A 20,288-nucleotide genomic window follows, 5' to 3' on the forward strand; every position below is an offset into this window, starting at 1 on the left:
TTATGTGAAGTGGAGGAAAACAAAAATGAAGCCAAACCTACAGGAAAAGTGTGCAACCATGTCTATCTACGAATATATTCTTGACAAGTGACAAGAGGAATAGTTTGGGACAATTCTGTATTTTGTCAATTATGTTTTAAATAAATGCTGATTGGCCAATAGCTGGCCAATAGCCAGGCAGGAAGTATAGGCAGGAAAACCAGACAGGAAGTAGAGGCGGGGAAATGAGAACAGGAGAATTCTGGGAAAGAGGAAAGCCCATTCCTCTGCAGTCACAGACACAGAAGAAGGAAGATGTGACTGCTGACTGCCTTTCTGCAAAAGGTACCGAGCCATGTGGCTAACATAGATATGAATAATGGGTTAATATAAGTTATAAGAGTTAATAAGAAGCCTGAGCTAATGGAACAATCAGCTTATGATTAATGTAGACCTCCATGTGATTTCTTTGGGACTTAACAATGGCAGGAACTGGGAAGGACAGAAACCCCTGACATTTGAGCAGAAGCTGGTGTCCTACATAAAACTCTTTGTAGGCCTGATTTGGGGACACAAGTGGCTCAAAAGGGAGAGATTGGGTGGATTATCAGTAACTGTAGATCTGGATATCTGAACTAACTAGTGGCATTTGCAAACTCGTGCAATACTGGCTGCCCCATGCTAACTTCACAGGGTTAAACTGGCTGCTTTGTTATGCTGCTAACAAACCTTATACTCACATCTCTCGTCTGGCCAATTCAATACAGAAAAACACACAAAAAAATGAGAGTAATTCTAGCATAATGAAATCAACATAGCACAAAACCTCAACAGGTGGCTGATTAACAATGACACCAAGAAAACCACAGCTAGAATGGTTTTTAAGTAGAGGAAAGTGTTACCAGAAATCATACAGCTCTAAGAATAGAGACCGAAGTGTCTTTTCTGTTGACCTTTATTGCATGCTGAGTATTACTGGGTCGTTCTTGACAACTGTCTAAATCTTCAGAATACCTGCTATATGAGTAAGAAGAATAAGAGAATAGTGGTTCTCCCAGGTACACCAAGGACTAAGTGTTTATTTTCACAGTGCAAAAAAGGCACTAAATATGATCTAACAGCATTTTCTAAATCCGTTAAATGTGCTTGGTGGAGGCGATGAGAACCAATGAAAATAAAAGATAACTTTACCCACAATGTGCTCCAACTCAGCATGGGAGATACTTGAGAGGGAGTAAGTTATAGAAGCGTATATCATTTGCAAGTCCAAAGGCAGAGCCCTAAAATAACTGCCATTTGCAGACTTGTTGAGAACAGCACAACAATGTCAAGAGATAACTGGGGCTCTCTATGCTGAAAGCTTCTGTGGTACAGAAATAGCTACAAGTCAAAATGTGAACATATAGCATTTTAGCACTAAAAGCAGACTTAGGTACTGTCTACTCCAGTGACTCACAGATACCTTCAAAAAGCCTTATGCACTCCATAGAACTGCCTGGGGGTACTGGGGTGTGCCTGATGGTGTCTTCACACATAGGATTGCTCAAAACATCCGCTTCTAAAGTGAGCTTCCAGATAATTTCAAAAGAGAGCACCAGTGAGATTGGGGGTGAGTGAGTGGAATTCAAACAACCGATCCTGTCTAACGCATCTTGCTGATGAAGCTGATGTTAAGAAAGGCAAAGTGTTAGGCTACAGCCCCACCAAGATTGAGAGCAAAGCGATAGTGGAGCCTAGGGTATCTGCTGCTACGTTAAACTCTTTCCAGCATACTATTTTGCTACCCAGCACTACAGAATAACATTTTTGAACCAGTGAATACAAAATAAGGAAGGCAAAACCAGATCTAATAACCAGTACCACATATATCATGAAACATTGTCTAATAAAGTTCATAAAGGACATCTTTAGGCTAGCCTCCAACACTCATGTAAGGACAAAGTGTTTACTAATCTCATAAAGTAACATATTTGTTACAAACTATACTTTGTTCAAATACATTTATATCTCTAGAAGTTGCTAACTTGCAAACCTAGATGGGTCACAAATCTGTAGTGGGAGTAAACTTAACAACTTGTGTTCTCTAGTCTGAATATAACTGCTTCTAAGTAAGCAGATATGGCATGCAACATAGATAAGGACTATTTTACATACAACCATTCTCCTCCACAGAGTTCTAGCCACACCATTTATTTATTTATTTATTTATTTATTTATTTATTTATTTATTTTTACCATGACTGAGCATGTGCTTACAGAAGGTTTGGTTTCTGGCAGCTGTTCAGATTTCTTTGTTGATTTTTTTTTCCACATGAAATTTGAGTGTATTTGCAAAAGTCCTTAAGAACAGAAAACATAGAAAGCCATGAATCACATGGGCCTCAATTCTAACATTAAATGCCCAGCTTGTCCACTTGGCAGATCAGCCATGAGTCTTGTTCAAGCACCGTCTTTGTCAAACAGAAGGCCAAACCCAATGGTGACAATGGTGTTTTCTCCTTCTCTGTCATTAAGATGACATTAATATGACAAATAGATCTTCAGTGGAGCTACCTAGAATTTGGGCAGGAAGCTAGATAAATCACCCTACATGCTTTCTATATACCTGAAGTCTAGCAGGAACCAATGTTTGACAAGATTTTAAAAGATAGATAATACATTTTTAAAACCTGAATAATTTCTGTTCAAAGAATTTCTGTGAAGGAAAATCCCTTTGACATGGACAGATCATAGAGGAAAGTCCCATGTGTGAGCTAGGCTGTCTAAACAGAGTTCTGCTTAGGTCTGGTCTGCCAGCCAACCACTTTCACTGCTTTGCTACAGTTCTAGGTGATGGCTCAAGATGGCAGATCTTCACAAAGGATGTCACAGTATCAACCAAGGATATCTGTAATCTTTAACATAAAATTCACTGCTTATCTTGCTTGGGTCTTTAGCCAGTTTTGTTTTGTAGACTCTGAATAATTCCGATTCTCTGATACTCATCCTTCTGTATGCTGGAGGCCAGCAGGGAGAGCAGGCAGAGTCGTGGGACAGAGAATCACAAATTTGAGCTTTGATTTTGTTGTTGTTGTTGCTCCCTCTCTGCTTATTTTGTCAGCGTGAAGGACTGGAGTAGAAGTAGCTGCCGGTAGTATCAGAAGTTAGCAGCCAGCAGAACCCGACTTGAAATTGTTCTACTTCTAGTATTTAATGAACATATAACGACTTACTAAATATTGTAGGGCCCCCACCGATTAGTATAAAACTGACAAATATAATCAAACATTTGGGTTCTGAAATTATTTACCTATTGAATTAACACAGTTGGCATATAGGACATGCTTAGTAGACACAACCTAGCATGATTACATGCTTCTTGGCAACATTGTTTCTTATTAGAATTCTGAAGTGTTTTCTTTTTTAATTTTTAATTCTTTTGGAATTTTATTCATGATTATGCGGTGTTTATATCATTTCAATCATCTTTTTATCCCGTATAGCTACTTCCATGTCTTCACCATCTCTCAAATTTGTGACTTCTTCTAGAATAACCATTGTTACACACATACCCTACAACAACAACAAACTAGATCCAATTATTGTTATCATTTTGTAAGAATGTTTAGGGCTGACCACTTAGGACTGGATACCCTATCAGCAGTTTCACTACTAAATTATGGCAAGCTGTATACCATTTTTTTAAAAAATAACAATGCTATGTAAAAAGCTAACATTTACATAGTATAAGCTCTAAGCCAGATATAGTAGGAAGTGGTTTTGGTCATTTTAGACAACATATCTCTCATGTAAAATTTACGCTGATCCATGGGAGTCCAGGTAGTTATTTTTATTTTACTGATGACGAAACTGAGACCTGCAGACACTCAGCTATTTTCCATGGATCACACAACTAAAGCAAGCTAGAACCGTAATAGACCTGTGTCTGTCTGACTAATTTACTTAGCCATGCGCAATGCCACTTCAATCCCCATTTTCTTTAAGGATCTTTTATTCATTCTAAAAATATTTACTGACTTTCATCAATATCTAAGGCACTGCTTTTCCTGCGTGTCAGTTCTTTCAAAGATCAAATGACATCTTGTCTAGTAAACTATAATTCATACATTCAGAATAGCAATGGTCTTGAAATGTCCTCTGTCATATTGTTATATTTTATTCTATACTCATTTACTTGACAAGAGTTGTAGTTGTCTCAGGTTAAATAGATATGTACTAAGTATACTTTTCTTTTTCACCTGAATATCAATTTTGTCTTTTAAAAATATCTTTAAAATGAAAATATCAATTTTGATTCTGTAGACTTATTTCAGATTAACTCTATAGAATTAAATTCTGTGGCTCTATAACATAGTAATATGATTGACCTTTAAATAATTAATTCCATTTTTGAATCCAATTGACCTTCATAAATGAAATTCTAAAGATAAAATCCATCTTAGTGGATTCTACTTTCTCAGCTTTCTTGAAAGACTCTTCCATCTTCCATATTCTTGAAATACCAGAACAATTAGATATACAAATATTGTTGTAGGACTTAAAGTTCAGGAGATTCTTATAACCTAAATTGGTCTTGTTTGTTGACTTTTTAACTATAAAAAAGCCATAAAACTTAATCAGTGAGCCATTTCATCACAATTGTGTAAAGTGGGAATGATAAAGGTGAAGGAAGAATCAAAGGTTTTGTTTTGTTTTTCTTTCTGTCCTGGAGCTCACTCTGTAGACCAGGCTGACCTCAAACTCACAGAGATCTGCCTACCTCTGCCTCCCAAATGCTGGGATTAAAGAATCAACTCCTGGACTTGAAATGCTAGAAGAGTCATTAGGAAGACACTATTCATGATCTTCTGTGGATTTGAACTCAAAACCAACTAACACTTTTTCCTTTTCAAAATTTACCACTGTGGATCAAGTTTAAGGGACAATGAACAACTTCCAAATCCAGTCACACATTCGCCATACCACATAATTCTAAAAAATTCTTTTTGCTTTCACTTGAAGGGAAGTTATTATGTTCCTAGTAACACGATAAAATTCAGAAAAATAAGTGCTTTCAGTTCTCATCAGTGGTCAGTCAAGGATGTGCTTAGTTGGTAACCAAGTTGGGCCACAGAGGCGTTCTTACTTCTGCACTCACGATTGAAACCCTATTATATTGTGAAGTCTTTTCAGAAGGCTCGGTGGCTTCCTCCCACCCTCGGGCAGTCTCCCCTGGCTCAATCTAATGAGCGACTTTCTGACATTAGGATGGAGAACAGTAGGTTTTCAGGGAATCAAGCTCAATTGTTGCCATTTTCCCTCGGACTCAAGCAGCACACTTGACAGCTCCAGGGAGCCAGTGCTTCTATTTAAGAACATGAGTGGCATTTCGGTGTTACATTTCAGTTTGTTTGTTCTCTGCCCCGACTTTAAGACGATAAGCCTTCTGGAAAGAGTCTGTGGATTTCTGAAGGTTTCTATTTTACTCCGTAGGCAACAGTGCCATGGATATTTCAGCTGCCCTGTTAGAGAAAAGCTGCCCTCATACCACTTCACGGTTATGCACATTCCTGAGGGGCCCGAAATCTTAACTGTTCTTCTGATCCCCTGCGAAGAATGTTGAACGGCTGCTTGGTGATTGGTCATACAGGCTTGTCAGGTTTAACAATGCTGCATATGGCTTATTAAATAATACCTTACTAACTGAGATGGTTTAGTTGTAAATAGTATCTTATTCTTTGGGGGGAAAAAAAGCTTTTTTACTGCCCAACTTAGGAAGACTCATGAAGATAGACTTGTTCCGGCTAAAGAGCAAAAGGAGTCCATGAAAACCTATCTTCCCCATACCACCCAAGCTTCTTAGTCTTTCAGCCTTTTCCAGACTCTCTTAAATATAATAAAATGACATTCAAACTTTTCTCAGAGAAACTCATGGGTTTTTGCCTGGTCAAAAAGTTATACAGCATTCAATTTGTCTCTAAATTTAATGCAGACTTGCTTACTCACAACACTAACTTAAGTAACTGACCATTGCCAGTCTAGAAGCCCATGGTTCATTTTGCAATATTAACAAAGAAAGGCTGGAAAGAAGAATTGTTCCCTGTGCTGGTGAAGAAGAAATTGCAAATGTCCCTCACATATATACATACATGCACACGTTTACATACATACATACACATAAATACAGATTCTTCATCCTTTTCTTCCACTTCAGTGAAGATTTGGAGGAAAAGACATTCTAAATAATTATCTTTCAGATCACATTGTTGGTAGACAAAGGGAGTCATTGAGAAAAAAATCTTTCTTCAATATAGAAATGTGCTTAGTATACTAGTTTTTGCCAGTATCCATTAAACATTCATGGAGACACAGTGAGGACATGCCCTGCTAAGCCCACAACAAGAAGGCCAGACCCCTTCTCCAACATGCAGTTCATAAGGTGTATACTATGGCAAACCGACTCATTTCAACAAGGACTAAGAGACACTGTGAGGGTGTGCATTGCTAAGCCTATAACAAAGAGACCATCTACCCTCTCCGATATTCAGTTCATACAGTGGAGAAAATGACACACTGAATCATTACAACAAGGACTTGATAAAGTACATACGGTGGTAATTATTCCTCCTATAAGCTCGTGACACTTTGATATGCTTAATCCAGTAAAGACATTAGAAAGTCCTGAGCAGAACTGTGGTGTTTGGATACAGGATCTGAGAAAAGGTGCATCATCTACTCAACCAAGTTATCATTAGCTCTAAGATTCATACTTCAGTAAAAATAAAACAATGCTTCTCATGTTTCTAACTTTAAATTTGCCCTCTTTTTCTTTGCATGCATGCAATTTGATCTTATTTATACTTCTTCATAATCATGTGTTTTCTGCCTTAAATTATGCTATCTCTATGAGTGAACTCCATATTTTTCCCCTCATTGAATTCTAAATGTGGTCATTTTCCTTTTAGGACTTTATGAATTCTGCCTTGTTTGCTGTTTGGTTATTTTACATGTGTGACACTTGGCTCTTAATTACATTGTCTCCTTTTAGCAAAAAATATTGTACCACATGCTGTAATTTAATAGTCTGTCTAGAAAATATACATGCATATGTTCCATATGTATTTTGTGTATACTATATGTATTTATATATTCATTATATATAATGTGAGTATACAACATACAACACTGTGCCAGGAATAAAGTGATATCCAATATTTGTTGGCCTGGAGTTGACTGAGGACTGTCTTAACTATGTCAATAAATAAGAAAAATAGCCAATTTTAAGAACGTCTTACCAATTTCTAAAAGAAACAGTAATACAGGAAACAAGTTTTAAGAATTCATTTTTATTTCTTTACTTCCTGCATAGACAAGAAAATTTTTATGAGTTGATGGACTGACCATGCCATTTCTTCAGAAAGCCTAGGAAAGCTGAGAACACCAGCATGTGCCTTTCCTAGAAATAAAAATGTTACACTGTGAAATGGTTGGGGTAAAGCTCTATGTGTGATATATATGACTCAGATGTGACAAGTTGAGAAATGAACAAGACATATGGAGCAGAAGTGGAGAATTTGAAATTCTGAAACATTCTGAAAGAAACATGTGCACAGTTGGAAAAGAGAACATGAATATTGTTAGTACAGCTTGAAACTGACCTGTCCCAGGCAAGGCTACTCCTGGCTGGGTCCTCTCCTTTCATGCCCCCATAGCAACTGGTTGACTCTGTAAAATACCCCCACACATTCAGGAGACTGTGGGCTTTGGTATATTGTATCTTAGTGCCAAATACAGTACCTTTGACTTTGGGCAAATGAAAATAAATAGTGTGGACTTTGTAAGAAGGAAATATAGAATGATAAAATTATAACAGAAGAAGGGAACAAGTGCATAAGAAATATATTCCTAAGGAAACTTATGCTGTCAAACACCATGAGTTCTCTAAGTCCAGAAGTAATGCATTTCTCACCAAACACAGCAGGAGAAATTATAAATATATTAAAATCTGACAGTCATTTCTAAGCTTGAAACCTTGTTCTCAAATTTCTTTTTCAAGTCACCAGAGAACAATAACCTCTTCTACAAAAGATGTTCTGGCATTCTAAAATAGAACAGAGCTTGGACAAATGAAAACATCTTTTTCGTGGAATGTCTTTTGTCATTTAAGAGCACATCTGTTGATTTCAGTTATTCCTATAGAGAGCTATTTCATCTAAATCCAGAAAATATGTTCATGGTGGTTTTTACACATTTATATCATTTAAACCATTAAAGACCTCATCCTACCTGCCTCCTGAAAGTATTCATTGTTACATAAGAGGTGTTTCTACGACAACTGATCTCAAAAATAATCAAACAGTAGCACACAAAACATTATTCTTCAGAAATGGTTGAATGCATATCATTTCTGATATTGCTGGAAGATACTACTAAGTTTAGTTATTAAAGCAAACATCAACACAGCAAGGCTTTTTGAAATATAGTAAGACATAGAAGGTATCTTGGGGTATAGTTTAGTTATACAGCACATGCCAAGCCTTTGTGACATTTTGGCTTCAGTCCTAGCACCACGAAGGAAATAAACAACCATGTATAGTTAGATATAAATCTAGCTTCTTTTTATATCTTGGTTGTACTATTCTTCAATATGGCAACTTGTTTTGACAGTTGACTGAAGGTGGCATATTATATTATATACTACTTTCGAATCTCAACTATACATATGACAAGAAATGTATGCTTGGCAGTAACCATAATGCCAAACGTAAGTTCAGAAATGTGTGAAATCAGAATCACAGACATAAATTTTCATGAATCTTAAGTTCCTAAGTCTCGACCACAAAAGGTCTTCCTTGTGAGCTTCAGTGTCCCCAGATACTTTCAGAAGTCAACCCACAGACTCACGGGTACACATTTCTTTGAGTTAATTTCCATAGCCAAATATTCTGTTCATGGCCTTGAAGGACCAGAAATCCAATCTATTTTGAAACAAACAAATACTTCAAAGGTGCGTTTGCAACCCTCAAAGCTCAAAATAAAGAACGCTGATATCAAAAGATAGACATACTATTTTGAAGTAAGTCTTAAAAAATCTCAGATAGTCTAAAACATGCTGAAGGGAAAGCCAGTCAGTTCTTACAGCAGGGACCAAATCATAATCAGAAAGCTACCTGGTAATTTTTAAAATAAGTGAAGAGCATTCATATGTTAAACACACACAACACAAAACCAGAACCAGATTCCAGCTTTGCCAGGTCCTGATTTCTCTTGACATTTCATAGTGAAGTTAGGTGGCCTACCAGATTCACAAGGCAGCTAAGAGTCCCCTTTATGATGACATGCATATTGATCTGTGTGGCTGGCTGGTCAATTCCCACTCTGATAAGCACACTAATATATAATTCTGAGATACCTACTTAGCTTAAAGTCATAAATGCCCTCATGCCAATGTTCATCAAAGGCTTCACCAATTTCTTCTTGTATTATTTCTTGTTGTTGTTGTTGTTTCTTTTCCAGTCATATAATCACTATCAAACTAATAAAGCTCTCTATAATTTTAACCCTAAATTTTTATTTGACATACAAAAATGTGTTTCACTGTGATATTTTCACAGAGACACAAACACAAGTATAAATTTAAGTACCGTTTCATATTCTTCTGGCAAAATACAAACTGGTCTACTTATTGCAAACATGTCCTGCTGTGCAACTTCAATTACTACTATGTATAAAGCTATAATAAATTGTTTTTATTTACATCACTTTTATCTCCCCAACTTCACAAACTCTCATGATTCCTAGTAGCTTCAAAAGTCAAAATTATTTGTCTCATATTTAAATTCTTTCATATCTGGGCCTAAGGTTTTATTTGTAGAGTTCACACACACAATCTTTATTGAATGTTGCTCTCCCTTGTGCATCCTGAAATCCATGCCTCTGGTCACGCCTGAGATCAGGAAAACATCTGCCTCCTGCGGGAAAATATCTCCGTGGCAGTCCGAGTGTGAAAGGGGCACTCTAATTCTTTAGCTTCTGAAAGTGATTGCTTGCTCAGCAGTCCATGTAAAAAGGACTCACGCCAAAGAACAACACATTTTCCATCTTTATTATCTTGCTATCACAGGGACTCAAGAAACCTGTGTTTAGAACTGACTCCATTTGCTTGGTAAAATTACTGTAAATCCTAAAGTCTATGATTGAACTTGACAAATATTGCCTTTAATATGAGAGAGTTCTTGACATGTCCTGAGATATTTATGGGTACTTAATGTCTTTTTCTAGGGCCTTGGGATGATTTATCAAATTAAGATACCCTTCAATATTATATCTTTCTTCGCCATTTAGTATTACAGGGGAAAATAAGTCACAAGTCTTTAGTCTCACAGTCAGCCTCAATGGAGCGTGAAAATTTATTACTGACGTCATCCCATGAAAGACAACGGCACCCTAACTGGAGTGTTTAACTGAAGCAACGATATTAAAAATAGAGAGGCTAAGCAATGAACGAGTCCCTTCGGTGTGACGAAGGGTCAAGAAGTCTTCAGAGATGAAAAAGCAGTGACATGAAGTTTCCCGGAGTTGTTGAGGGATCAAGAAGGAAACATCATAAGGTGGCTTATCCACCATGTAGTGCGGGTTTCTGGTTTGTAATCAGACCTTCATCTCAAGCTTGATTGCACAGGGTTTAGCAGCTGAAAACAGCAAATCAGCCTCCAGTGCCTGACGCAATGCGCTGCCTTGGAAGAGCAGTTAGGGAAGCAAAGGGGGTCTTTCCTTTCCTACTCAAGTACGGTACCTCTTGGGAAGACATGGAGCATGTTGTCAGCAAGGTCTCCATCGTTGCGAAAGACATGAAATACACATATCACCCTCGCTCTATGGGTTTGGCGACTGCACTCCAATTTTGGGGGAGCAATCAGGATAAGCCCTGAAAGTGGGAATGAGGAACCTAATTCAAAGTGGGATGGCAGTGACAGTCTTACCAAGGGAGGAGGAAACTGCTTGACCATACAACAATAATTAAACCTGAGTGGTCAGTATTAGACATACGCAAATCCTAAATAGCATATGAAGATTTAAAAATTTAACAAGCTATATAAAATAGAGAAATAATATTTTCTAGGCAAGAAATAATTTTTTCTTAACAGGAGAATAAGATTTTTTTCAAGGCGTTTGATTTATTTTCCTAATGTTAAAATAAAATTTGACACAATTATGCTCAGCTTGAATAAGAATTACAAGAAAAGATTCTGATGTTAAATATTTAGAGGGTACTGCATGTATTGAAAAGGAGTTTTGATAAGGACAGCAAATGTTATAAACATGGTAAATCTTTTCAAAACTTTGTACTTTGTATTTTTAGGGGATGTGTTTCTACAATCTGAGGAAAATACTACAATTCTAATATATTTTAAAAGACTCTAATAAGATAGTAAAACACCAGAGCCATTTCATATATGCTCAGGAATTGCCTGAACGAGAACACTATGATCTAAAAGAGGATGCCTGCTTCTCTTACTTGCCAAGACGCACAGAAAGATGTTTCCATGGTCTGCTCTACCACCTTTGTGAAGGCAGAAATATCTTTCTTCTTTTTAGTCAACGTTTCACTGCTTTATGTACGACTGTTCTTATAAAATGGAGATAAGGTCTGTCTCTGAAATAACGAGCTATGTGGTTTCTGGAAAGATACATTTTAACACCTTATAATCTCATAATTTGCTTAGCCACATCTAGAAATATGACTTGGGTTTTAAAAGCTATTTTTATGTTTTCATTTAGTACTCCAATACTCCATCTACCAAATGACATTTTCCATTTTCCATGGATCATAAAGTAAAGACACTTTTTTATAATGCTAGTTCAGGATCAGTGCTGGTAGAGAATGGGTTGCGGCCTATTTCATCTAGGTTTTATTTTCTCTATGAGAACTTCTGGGCACTCAGATTTTCCTCAGAGTTTGTAGATGAGGTCCTCAGTTTACACTCCTTAGGGAACAGTCGTGACTCCACAAACCACTTAAGATTCCTCACCTCTATTCAACATTCCCACACACCGACAGTAGCTTGGACTTTAAAGTGAATCACGTAAAAAATTAAAATATAGAGGAAAATCAGTTTCAACACAACTTAAAAGGCTCTTTCTTAAAAATGCTGTATTCTCTAATTATGTGATGGGAAGTTTTTACTTTGAATATTTAAATTGCCTGGGGGGCATCAGGACACATATACAATATTGGCTTGGGTAATTCCAAATCAGAAATAAACTGGAAGATTACAAGAAATTAAAATGTCACTTTTCCAACCAACATGTGAATCATTTTTATTATCTAGAATATTACTCCACTAGCATAGAATGGTCTTATAAAATTGAAAATCTGTGAGAGTTGGTACCACTTTTTTATTTCATCTCATTTCAGTTTCTTATAAAACGCACTGATGAGCCCGACTGCACAAACATGAGATTTGCTTATTCATGATCCTGCCTTGTAGTAAACAATTTCCACAATCCAAACAAAGCAGTATTAATCCCTTTAGGAAAATGTGTTCATAAATGCTAGTGTCTGGGTTTTATTCCACAATAAAGTTATAAAATTGTATGATAAACAATTTTGAAATCCTCTATGTTTAATACCAATTATTTCATCTTACTTTAATTATTCAGTACTGAGGTTTGAGCCTATGGCCTTTCATATATCAGGGGGTGCTTTCTTACTGAGCTATCCACAGTCTTCCGTTCAGTCCTCTTTGTGAGACAGGGTCTCAGTACGCTGTCTTGACTCTACTTGAACTCACTAAAGCCCAGTGAGGCCCAGAGATTACAGTCCTCCTGTCTCCACCTGAGTTGCTAGGAATACACATTGCAATACCACCAGGCTCAACTGGACACTTTTATACATGACTTTAATATATCCTTTAAAAGATCACAATGCTAAATTTACCATTATAGGACAATTGAAGTCAAATTACTTATCTCTTCATTATTCTCTGTAACAACAATGTGGAAAATGAAATATGTAATGTCTTAAAATGATTACTAGGCAAAGATATCTATACTTAATGCTGTACTCCCATACTGCCCAAGCACTTATACTGAAAAACAGCTATCTTTTTCATGAAGCCAATGAAAGTAAGTTACAAGAACTTCCTCCCAGTAAAGTCTTCAAAACATCCCATAAAGAGAACCTGTGATGTTTTCTTGGATTGAAGATCAAATGATAGTTCAACTCCACTTGAAACAGGAGCCTGTGATCATAAACGTACCTTGTCCTTGGGTTACGCCATAAAATTCAGCTGCTATCCTGGCGGCCTCTTTTCGGTTGCCTTTCACGATGTAGAAATGACTAAGGATGGCAAGGCTGATTTTCACAAAAAGTTTAAAACAGAAAAGGGAGAGTATCGTAAAATAGACATTGGATAGCTGTTGAGCAAACGGCCGGCTTTCTTCTAACAGCGACATTGCTGCAGAGGAATCTGCCGCGGTGCCAAGCCCCAGCCGAGTCTCAACTGTGCCTGGCTCTGTTCCGGGGTACTCTTGAACAGCTGGTCCTCAGGAAAGAAAATATCAACTGGTAATGATGTCTAAGGCTCAAATTATTTATACTGGCCATAAAAGTTCTTCGCCAGCTCCTATTGGTCTGACAATATTCCATGGAAGCAACCAAATCACGTTTCGCAAGCCTCCTGACTTTCCATTCTCCATATAAAATGATACACCCTCTTTCTGTTCCTGGATGTAGGAGTCAAATATTGAAATAAATAATGCCGATGATTTCCTTTTTTGGTATCTAATGATCAAGAACAACTGGAGGACAGAGGCAGGGCTCAGAAACGGCACCTGGCACCAAGCCTGGAGACCTGGAGTTCCACCACTCGGACCCACACAGTGGAAGGAGGGTACCAACTTCCATTCGTTCTCTGACCTGCTTGCATGTGCTGTTGTGTGTGTGTGTGTGTGTGTGTGTGTATACGCCCGCACGCGTGCACATGCACTCACAAAAATAAATAACTTAAAAAAGAAAATTGAATATTTTATGTATTTTATACACATGGTTTATGTAATAATACTGAAGAGAAATTAATTGTTCTAACTCAAGAGTTTAAAATTTGTTGGCCATGAACTAAATCATCAGCTAGTCCACAAATGGGACCTGGATGAGGACCCATTGAAGTAAATGATTACATTGATTTTGTTACACAATAGTTTATGTTTTTATATAAATTAGGCTATCCTGTCATCTATTAATAGACTTAAACTGTTGGTGTCACACTTTCAAACACCTATTGGCTGTTTTCTATATGCTGAGCCCAAGACCTAACAGTGCCTGCCACTAGGGCAGCAAAGTTTCAAAGGCAAAATGGAAGAACTTAGACAAATAAAAGACAAAGCAGCAAAATGTCTAATTCCAGCAGGAAATGAGAAGGCTTCCTGGGGATGGGGGAATGATACACAAAAGAATTACTGAACAAATATAACTGTTTCACAAAAAAAAAACTGCAAAAGCAAACCAACTAAACTTAGTCACAGGTCTAGTTATGATCAACCTAAAATGTACTTTCTAGACCTATACTCTTGAATAACTAAGATCAATTTGGGAATGAAATATATGTGTATCTTATGTATATATGAGCAGTCTTATGTATTTCCAAAAATAAATGATAATTTAAAAGAGAAATTGAATCAATTATTTAGAAAAATGATGAACAGGGACTTTGTTTTCATAAATTCAATTTCCTTTAATTTCCTTTTGAAGTAATACTTTCCCTTGCTAACATCTGAGCATTTGAGTAAAAAAAAAAAGACACTAATACAAAATATTGTGATATATGTTTATGTCACCAGATTTAGGGTCTGCTTGTTTTAGATTATGTCTTAATTCTGTTAGGGTTCAAAATAACAAAACATAAGCAAACAACAGCGGTTCTGGCGGAAGCAAGGATCTTATCTGTGATGTGGTACACTGAGAAGCGTGACTTGTCGTTTTAATGTGTCTCTTATCAAGACAGTCTTGACTCTCACCAAATAGTCCTAAGAGAACGGAGACATGGCGGTTGCATACATGTGCCATCTGGGACACAGCGCCCACGACTGTTGAAGCACTGAGGACAGACAGAGTGACCACATGGTCCTCTCTACCCCTGATGTGGAAACTGTGTCAAGAGAGTGAACTCACCGGAATTATGTTCTGGTGAGTCTTCTGGCTGGCATGGCGAGGTCTGAGCACACACTGGAGAGGAGCCCATGAACAGCTGGCCCATCACAATGCTCTGAGTCATGGAGTGACTTCCCCTCCAGTGCTCTGGAATCAGAAATAAACCTGCCTTAGTCACATCTAAGTGCCTGTCTAAGGTTTCGGCCCTTTCTCTTACCAGTAAATGCTCTTATAAATAATCCCCACACAGCAGCTACTCAGTAGCCTAGATTCCTGGGGGCTAAGAAACACTTCCATTCACTATGGCTGAAGTCATCAGCCCAGCAGGCTTCAATCCCTCCTGCTTTGCTAGTAGAAACACATTACCACACGATACTTAAAATTTTATTTGCAGATGTCAAATTTGGTTTTTTTTATAAATTCGTTCATTCTCACCTCTTTGTTTTATGAAGGTTAACACCCGCTCATAATAAAACTTGCCACCTGCTAGCTTCTTAATTGGAAGGCCTAATAAAATAACGTAGTAAATGATCTGAGAAATACAAATCAGATGCTAATTTCCATATAAAAGACTCCAAAACATCATCTTAAATGATTGGCAATATATAAAAAAAATGTATAAAATTTGTACATCTATTTTCTTGGCTTAGAATTTTCTTTCTCTTTTTTCTGAATCAAAGAAAATTTTTGCTGTTTCTTTTTTTAATATGTTCTTGAGAATTTAATATATGAGTACTTCATATCATTTCCATCTCACTGTCTCCCATGCATTTAAGTCTAGAGAAGCAGACGGCAGGATTCAGGCACCATAAAGTAGAAAATAGAAAAACTTGGAGGGGCTCTATCTGGAGAGAAGAAAGGGAAATACAGAGAGCGAGGGAAGGAGAATGGATAAAGTACAAAAAGGATGTTGAAAAAGCCATAGGGAATCATATTACTTTATTTACTTAAAAGTACACACACACACACATTAATTGAAATTAGTCAATTGTGGTCATAATGCACATTGTCCCTCACAAGGGTCACAAACTACTAGTATCTGGCATGGGAAACCTCAAAGTAGTCCAAGAGATCCCTAAAACAATAAAGAATTTGACCATCGCCCTTGGTTGCCTCCAAGAACTTAAAGGTAAGACCCAGTTGTTGACATCATGCACTTTGGACCCAGGACTTTGAAGATTTGAACTGGATGTGACCTGGAAGCCTCCTCCCTGAAGACCAGCTCCTATAGAATCCAAAGGTGCTATGCAAGCCTCCAACGGAGCAAAAGCAACAACAGTCCTACCCATTGCACAGCCTATAAGCACATAACGACAAACAGGACAAGACACTCACAAGGGCGCAGTGGTGGCACTTAGGTCTTAGGAGTAAGCAGAAGCAGAAGTCTAATTGGAACTAAGGCCTTCTCAACAAGAGAGAACTCATACCGTTATTCTTTGTGATCCTAGCTGTCCCCCTGTGGCTGGGGAGGTCATGGATCCTAGAGAGAACTTACTGTGGCTACCTTCCCAAATCAGTGTAATTACTTACTGAATTCCAAATACTTGTCCTTTCAGGCACAGAAAAGTGTAGTTTTCATCCTTCATCATTTTTTTTTTTTTTTTTTTTGGTCACAGACAGAAACCATCACATAAATCCCCAACTGGTCAAAATGTGGAGAATCAGTGACTGTGGGATGCCCCACTTTAAAACAAACTCCCATCACCTAGGGCTCATAGAACACTGAAGGAGGAAAGGAAGTGGAAAGACTCTAAAAGCCTGATGTCTTGTGTATATAACAGGGGAGCTGTACTCATGAAATCTTAATAATGTGACCAACTAAACAAGACCTGTGTAACAACACCAGCTGACACTCCTTTGTGGACAGTGAAATTTCCTAAGGCCCCACCCCTTAGATGAAGAAGTACAGGTAATTAATGGCCCCTAGAGACAGGGAATCTGCCTTCTCCAAGGACAAATCCCCTGATGGTACGCAATCCTAAGCGATCAGCCTAACCACGAACACGTGGGCAGAGCAACACTAAGGACGAATCCCCTGATGGTATGCAATCCTAAGTGATCAGCCTAACCACGAACACATGGGAAGAGCAAACACTAAATGGATGCAGAAGGCTATATTTATACAGACGCATGAACACATACACATATGCAATAATAATTTCATAAATAATAGATTTAAGAGTGATTGGGAGTACAGGAGGCGTTGGAGGAGAGAGAACGAAGTGGAAATGATATAAACGCAGTTACTCTTCTGTGAAATTCTCAAGAAATTGGGAAATAGATTAAAATAATCTGACATATATAATTGGAGCTTTCAGAATGACAAAGTCTTTTCAGTCTATTTTGTATGTTCACCATATTTATGCCTCTATAGCCTCTCTTTCTTCTTCCTTCCCTCCCCCTTACCATAAGACACAGAATCTAGAAGTGAGAGAAAACATACAATATTTGTCTTCTGAATCAGGCTTGTTTTGCTTAAGGTGGTAATGAGCTCATTTATATGCATTCACTAGTTTTAAAGTACACTATGTCCCTTTATTTTCTGGCAGAAATATACAGGCTCTTAATGAATCTATAATATTGAGTTTCAAAATAAAAGAAAAATGACAAGAACATATTTCAAAACTGAGGAGCTGCTAATGCTCAGCTCCACTAATTCTAGGCATCTTTCCAGTCCTAGAACAGGGACGCTGGAGAGAACTCATATACAGTGAGTGTAAAGGCTTGTCATGGCTGAAACAAAATGAAAGAAAAAGAAATCACACAAGTTCTTACTGGGGATATTGTACATCACTGTTAAGACTTAAAACACCATTAGAATATAAGCCTTTTCTTTCAGTTTTGTGAAACTTCATGAGAAAAAAAATAAATATACCGAAGACTTAGATATTTAGAGTGGAGAAGAGTTTGAAATAAGTACAAAAATGTTTATACATGAGCTTCTTAAAGGAAATTAGTAAATCAATTTTGCCTTATCTTCATTTAGTAAATCCTGTTTATCCTTACCCCAAAGTTGCTCTCATAAGAAAGACATTTTATAAAAGCAAGTCAAGGCACTTCGTCATAGTTCTTTATAAAGTCATAGACATTATGATGCGATGTCTCTGTCATAAACAAACATTTTCAAAGAAGAGCTATGGACGCCAAATGTGCTAGGTTTTTATTAATTATTCTTTTTTGAATTTACTAAATTCTTTTTTAAATTAATTATTTATTTATTATGTATACAATATTCTGTTTGTGTGTCTGCCTGTAGGCCAGAAGAGGGCATCAGATCTCATTTCAGATGATTGTGAGCCACCATGTGGTTGCTGGAAATTGAACTCAGGACCTTTGGAAAAGCAGGCAATGCTCTTAATCACTAAGCCATCTCTCCAGGCCAAATTTACTAAATTCTTTATAAAAAACAGATTTGTTTTCAGATAATATATTCTGGCTACAGTTTCTCCTCCCACAGCTCCCCGGAGATCCTCCTGTCTTCTTTTCCATTAACTACTGATAAAAGATGTATTCGAATTAGGATTAAAATTCACATAGTACTTGTTACTTAAATTTTTTGGTGAGTAAAATTTGGGTGAGAACCATTCTATTTTGTTTGACTGTAGGATTTGGGAGTAAACGTGTTGGGTTTCTAGATCAATTACCAGAATAATGGACCAAAACAATAATCTGTTATTGTTATGATAGTTCACACAAATATTTTATCACAAGATTATTATTAATTTAGGTTGCATCCAGGCCCCCAGATGAAAGTCATTGGTTTTCTCTGAAACATAGACTAGATTCTATAAAAACTTTGAGTTATATCAAACTCACATATTTGATATCTAATAGAATTTTCCTTATGTTCTCATCTTTTATGTGTGGCCCAAGAAAATATGACTGAAAGTTAGCAGCTATGCATATTCAAAAGTTTAAAATATATGATATCTTTATTATAAGTATATATTAATAAGTAATCTATGCTAAATACTTTTCTAAATACTTTATTTTGCTTTTCAACTTCTTCTTTGGCTTACGAGTCCAGAATTTCTCTCAGGGATAATATCTCACTCAACTTGGTTCCCTTCACTTAATTTTCTGGCTCAAGCGAAGGACATTTGTCTAAATAAGGCCAATAAAAGTATGTTTTTGAGAATATTTCTGAAGAGTTAAAATTTTTCTTCTATTCTGCAGAAGAAGCAAAGTTGCTAGTAGCTCTTCAATAGAATAGAAAGGTTTGTGTGGGGGTCATGCCAATAAAAAGGGAAGCTGAGTCAATATTAATATAGGAAGCATCAGATTATCTTCATTGGGGAATCTTGGTATAGGTTTAAGTAAGACAGATCTAGCCAATAGTAATTTGAATTTAATAGTAACATAAAATATTAAAGTCCTCCCTGCTAATTAAATCAGATTTGAATTTGGGTTTTTTCAACTTGTAAACAAAATGTTCTGATATATTTACTGGAGTCTTTATGAAGAAGCTATGAAGTTGGGAGGAAGAAGCTTAAAAAGTGTGTGGGGGGGAGTAATTTGCAAGCTATATATCTGGAAGTGGGAGCACAAGGATTCCACGGCCATGGCCATGCCTCTGAGGCTAGTGTTCACACGTCAGCACTGAAACAGCCACTGTGTAGTTTACCCACAGGCTTCTGCTTCCCACACCTGGCGATTACAGTGAGATTCTGTGTGCACTATAAATAGCCTTGGGCTAAATACGTGTGTGCTTCAGTGGCCTGAATCCAACGGGCTTCACCTAAGCTTCTGCCATTAAGAATTTGTTCTAATTGTCACACTTTGGCTAATTACAGATAGGGGAACCTTTCCCTACCCCATGTGTTGAAGGTCAAAGAATGGAACTACATGAGGAGCGTCATGATTAGGTCATCTTCCAAGTATGCTAGGCCTGGAAATGGAATCAGAATTCTTTGACAGTTACATCAATTAATAATTATTATTTTTCCTGTGTTGAAATTAGGAGCGGCAGGGCTGCGTCCCCGGCACCCGGCCGCCCGCATGGCTAGCTTATGCCCGAAATAATTACATGGAAACTGTATTCTTTCAAACACTGCTTGGCCCATTATCTGTAGCCTCTTATTGGCTAGCTCTTACATATTGTTCTAACCCATTTCTAATATTCTGTGTAGCCCACGAGCTGGCTTACCAGGGAGGATCTTAACCTGCGTCTGTCTGGAGC

General features: G+C 37.3%; 1 protein-coding gene across 5 annotated transcripts in view; it reads right to left on the reverse strand.

The window, feature by feature from the left end:
- The window catches only part of Asb5 (ankyrin repeat and SOCS box containing 5), a 53,737-nt gene that overhangs the window by 25,158 nt on the left and 8,291 nt on the right, over positions 1-20,288 (reverse strand). For 3 of the 5 annotated variants that reach the window (XM_050147310.1, XM_050147311.1, XM_050147312.1), the window contains one exon: positions 15,131-15,256. The exons of 1 other annotated variant lie outside the window; for it this stretch is intronic. In XM_050147310.1, coding sequence (XP_050003267.1) covers positions 15,131-15,256 — 126 coding nt within the window. Of the gene's footprint in view, positions 1-13,220; positions 13,911-15,130; positions 15,257-20,288 lie in introns of those variants that run through there. One more of the 5 variants, XM_050147309.1, reaches the window with a different exon arrangement.

The sequence above is a fragment of the Alexandromys fortis genome, unplaced genomic scaffold, assembly GCF_014885135.2.
Source record: "Alexandromys fortis isolate MF-2015 unplaced genomic scaffold, M_Fortis_MF-2015_v1.1 scaffold_32, whole genome shotgun sequence".
Classification (NCBI taxonomy): Eukaryota; Metazoa; Chordata; class Mammalia; order Rodentia; family Cricetidae; genus Alexandromys; species Alexandromys fortis.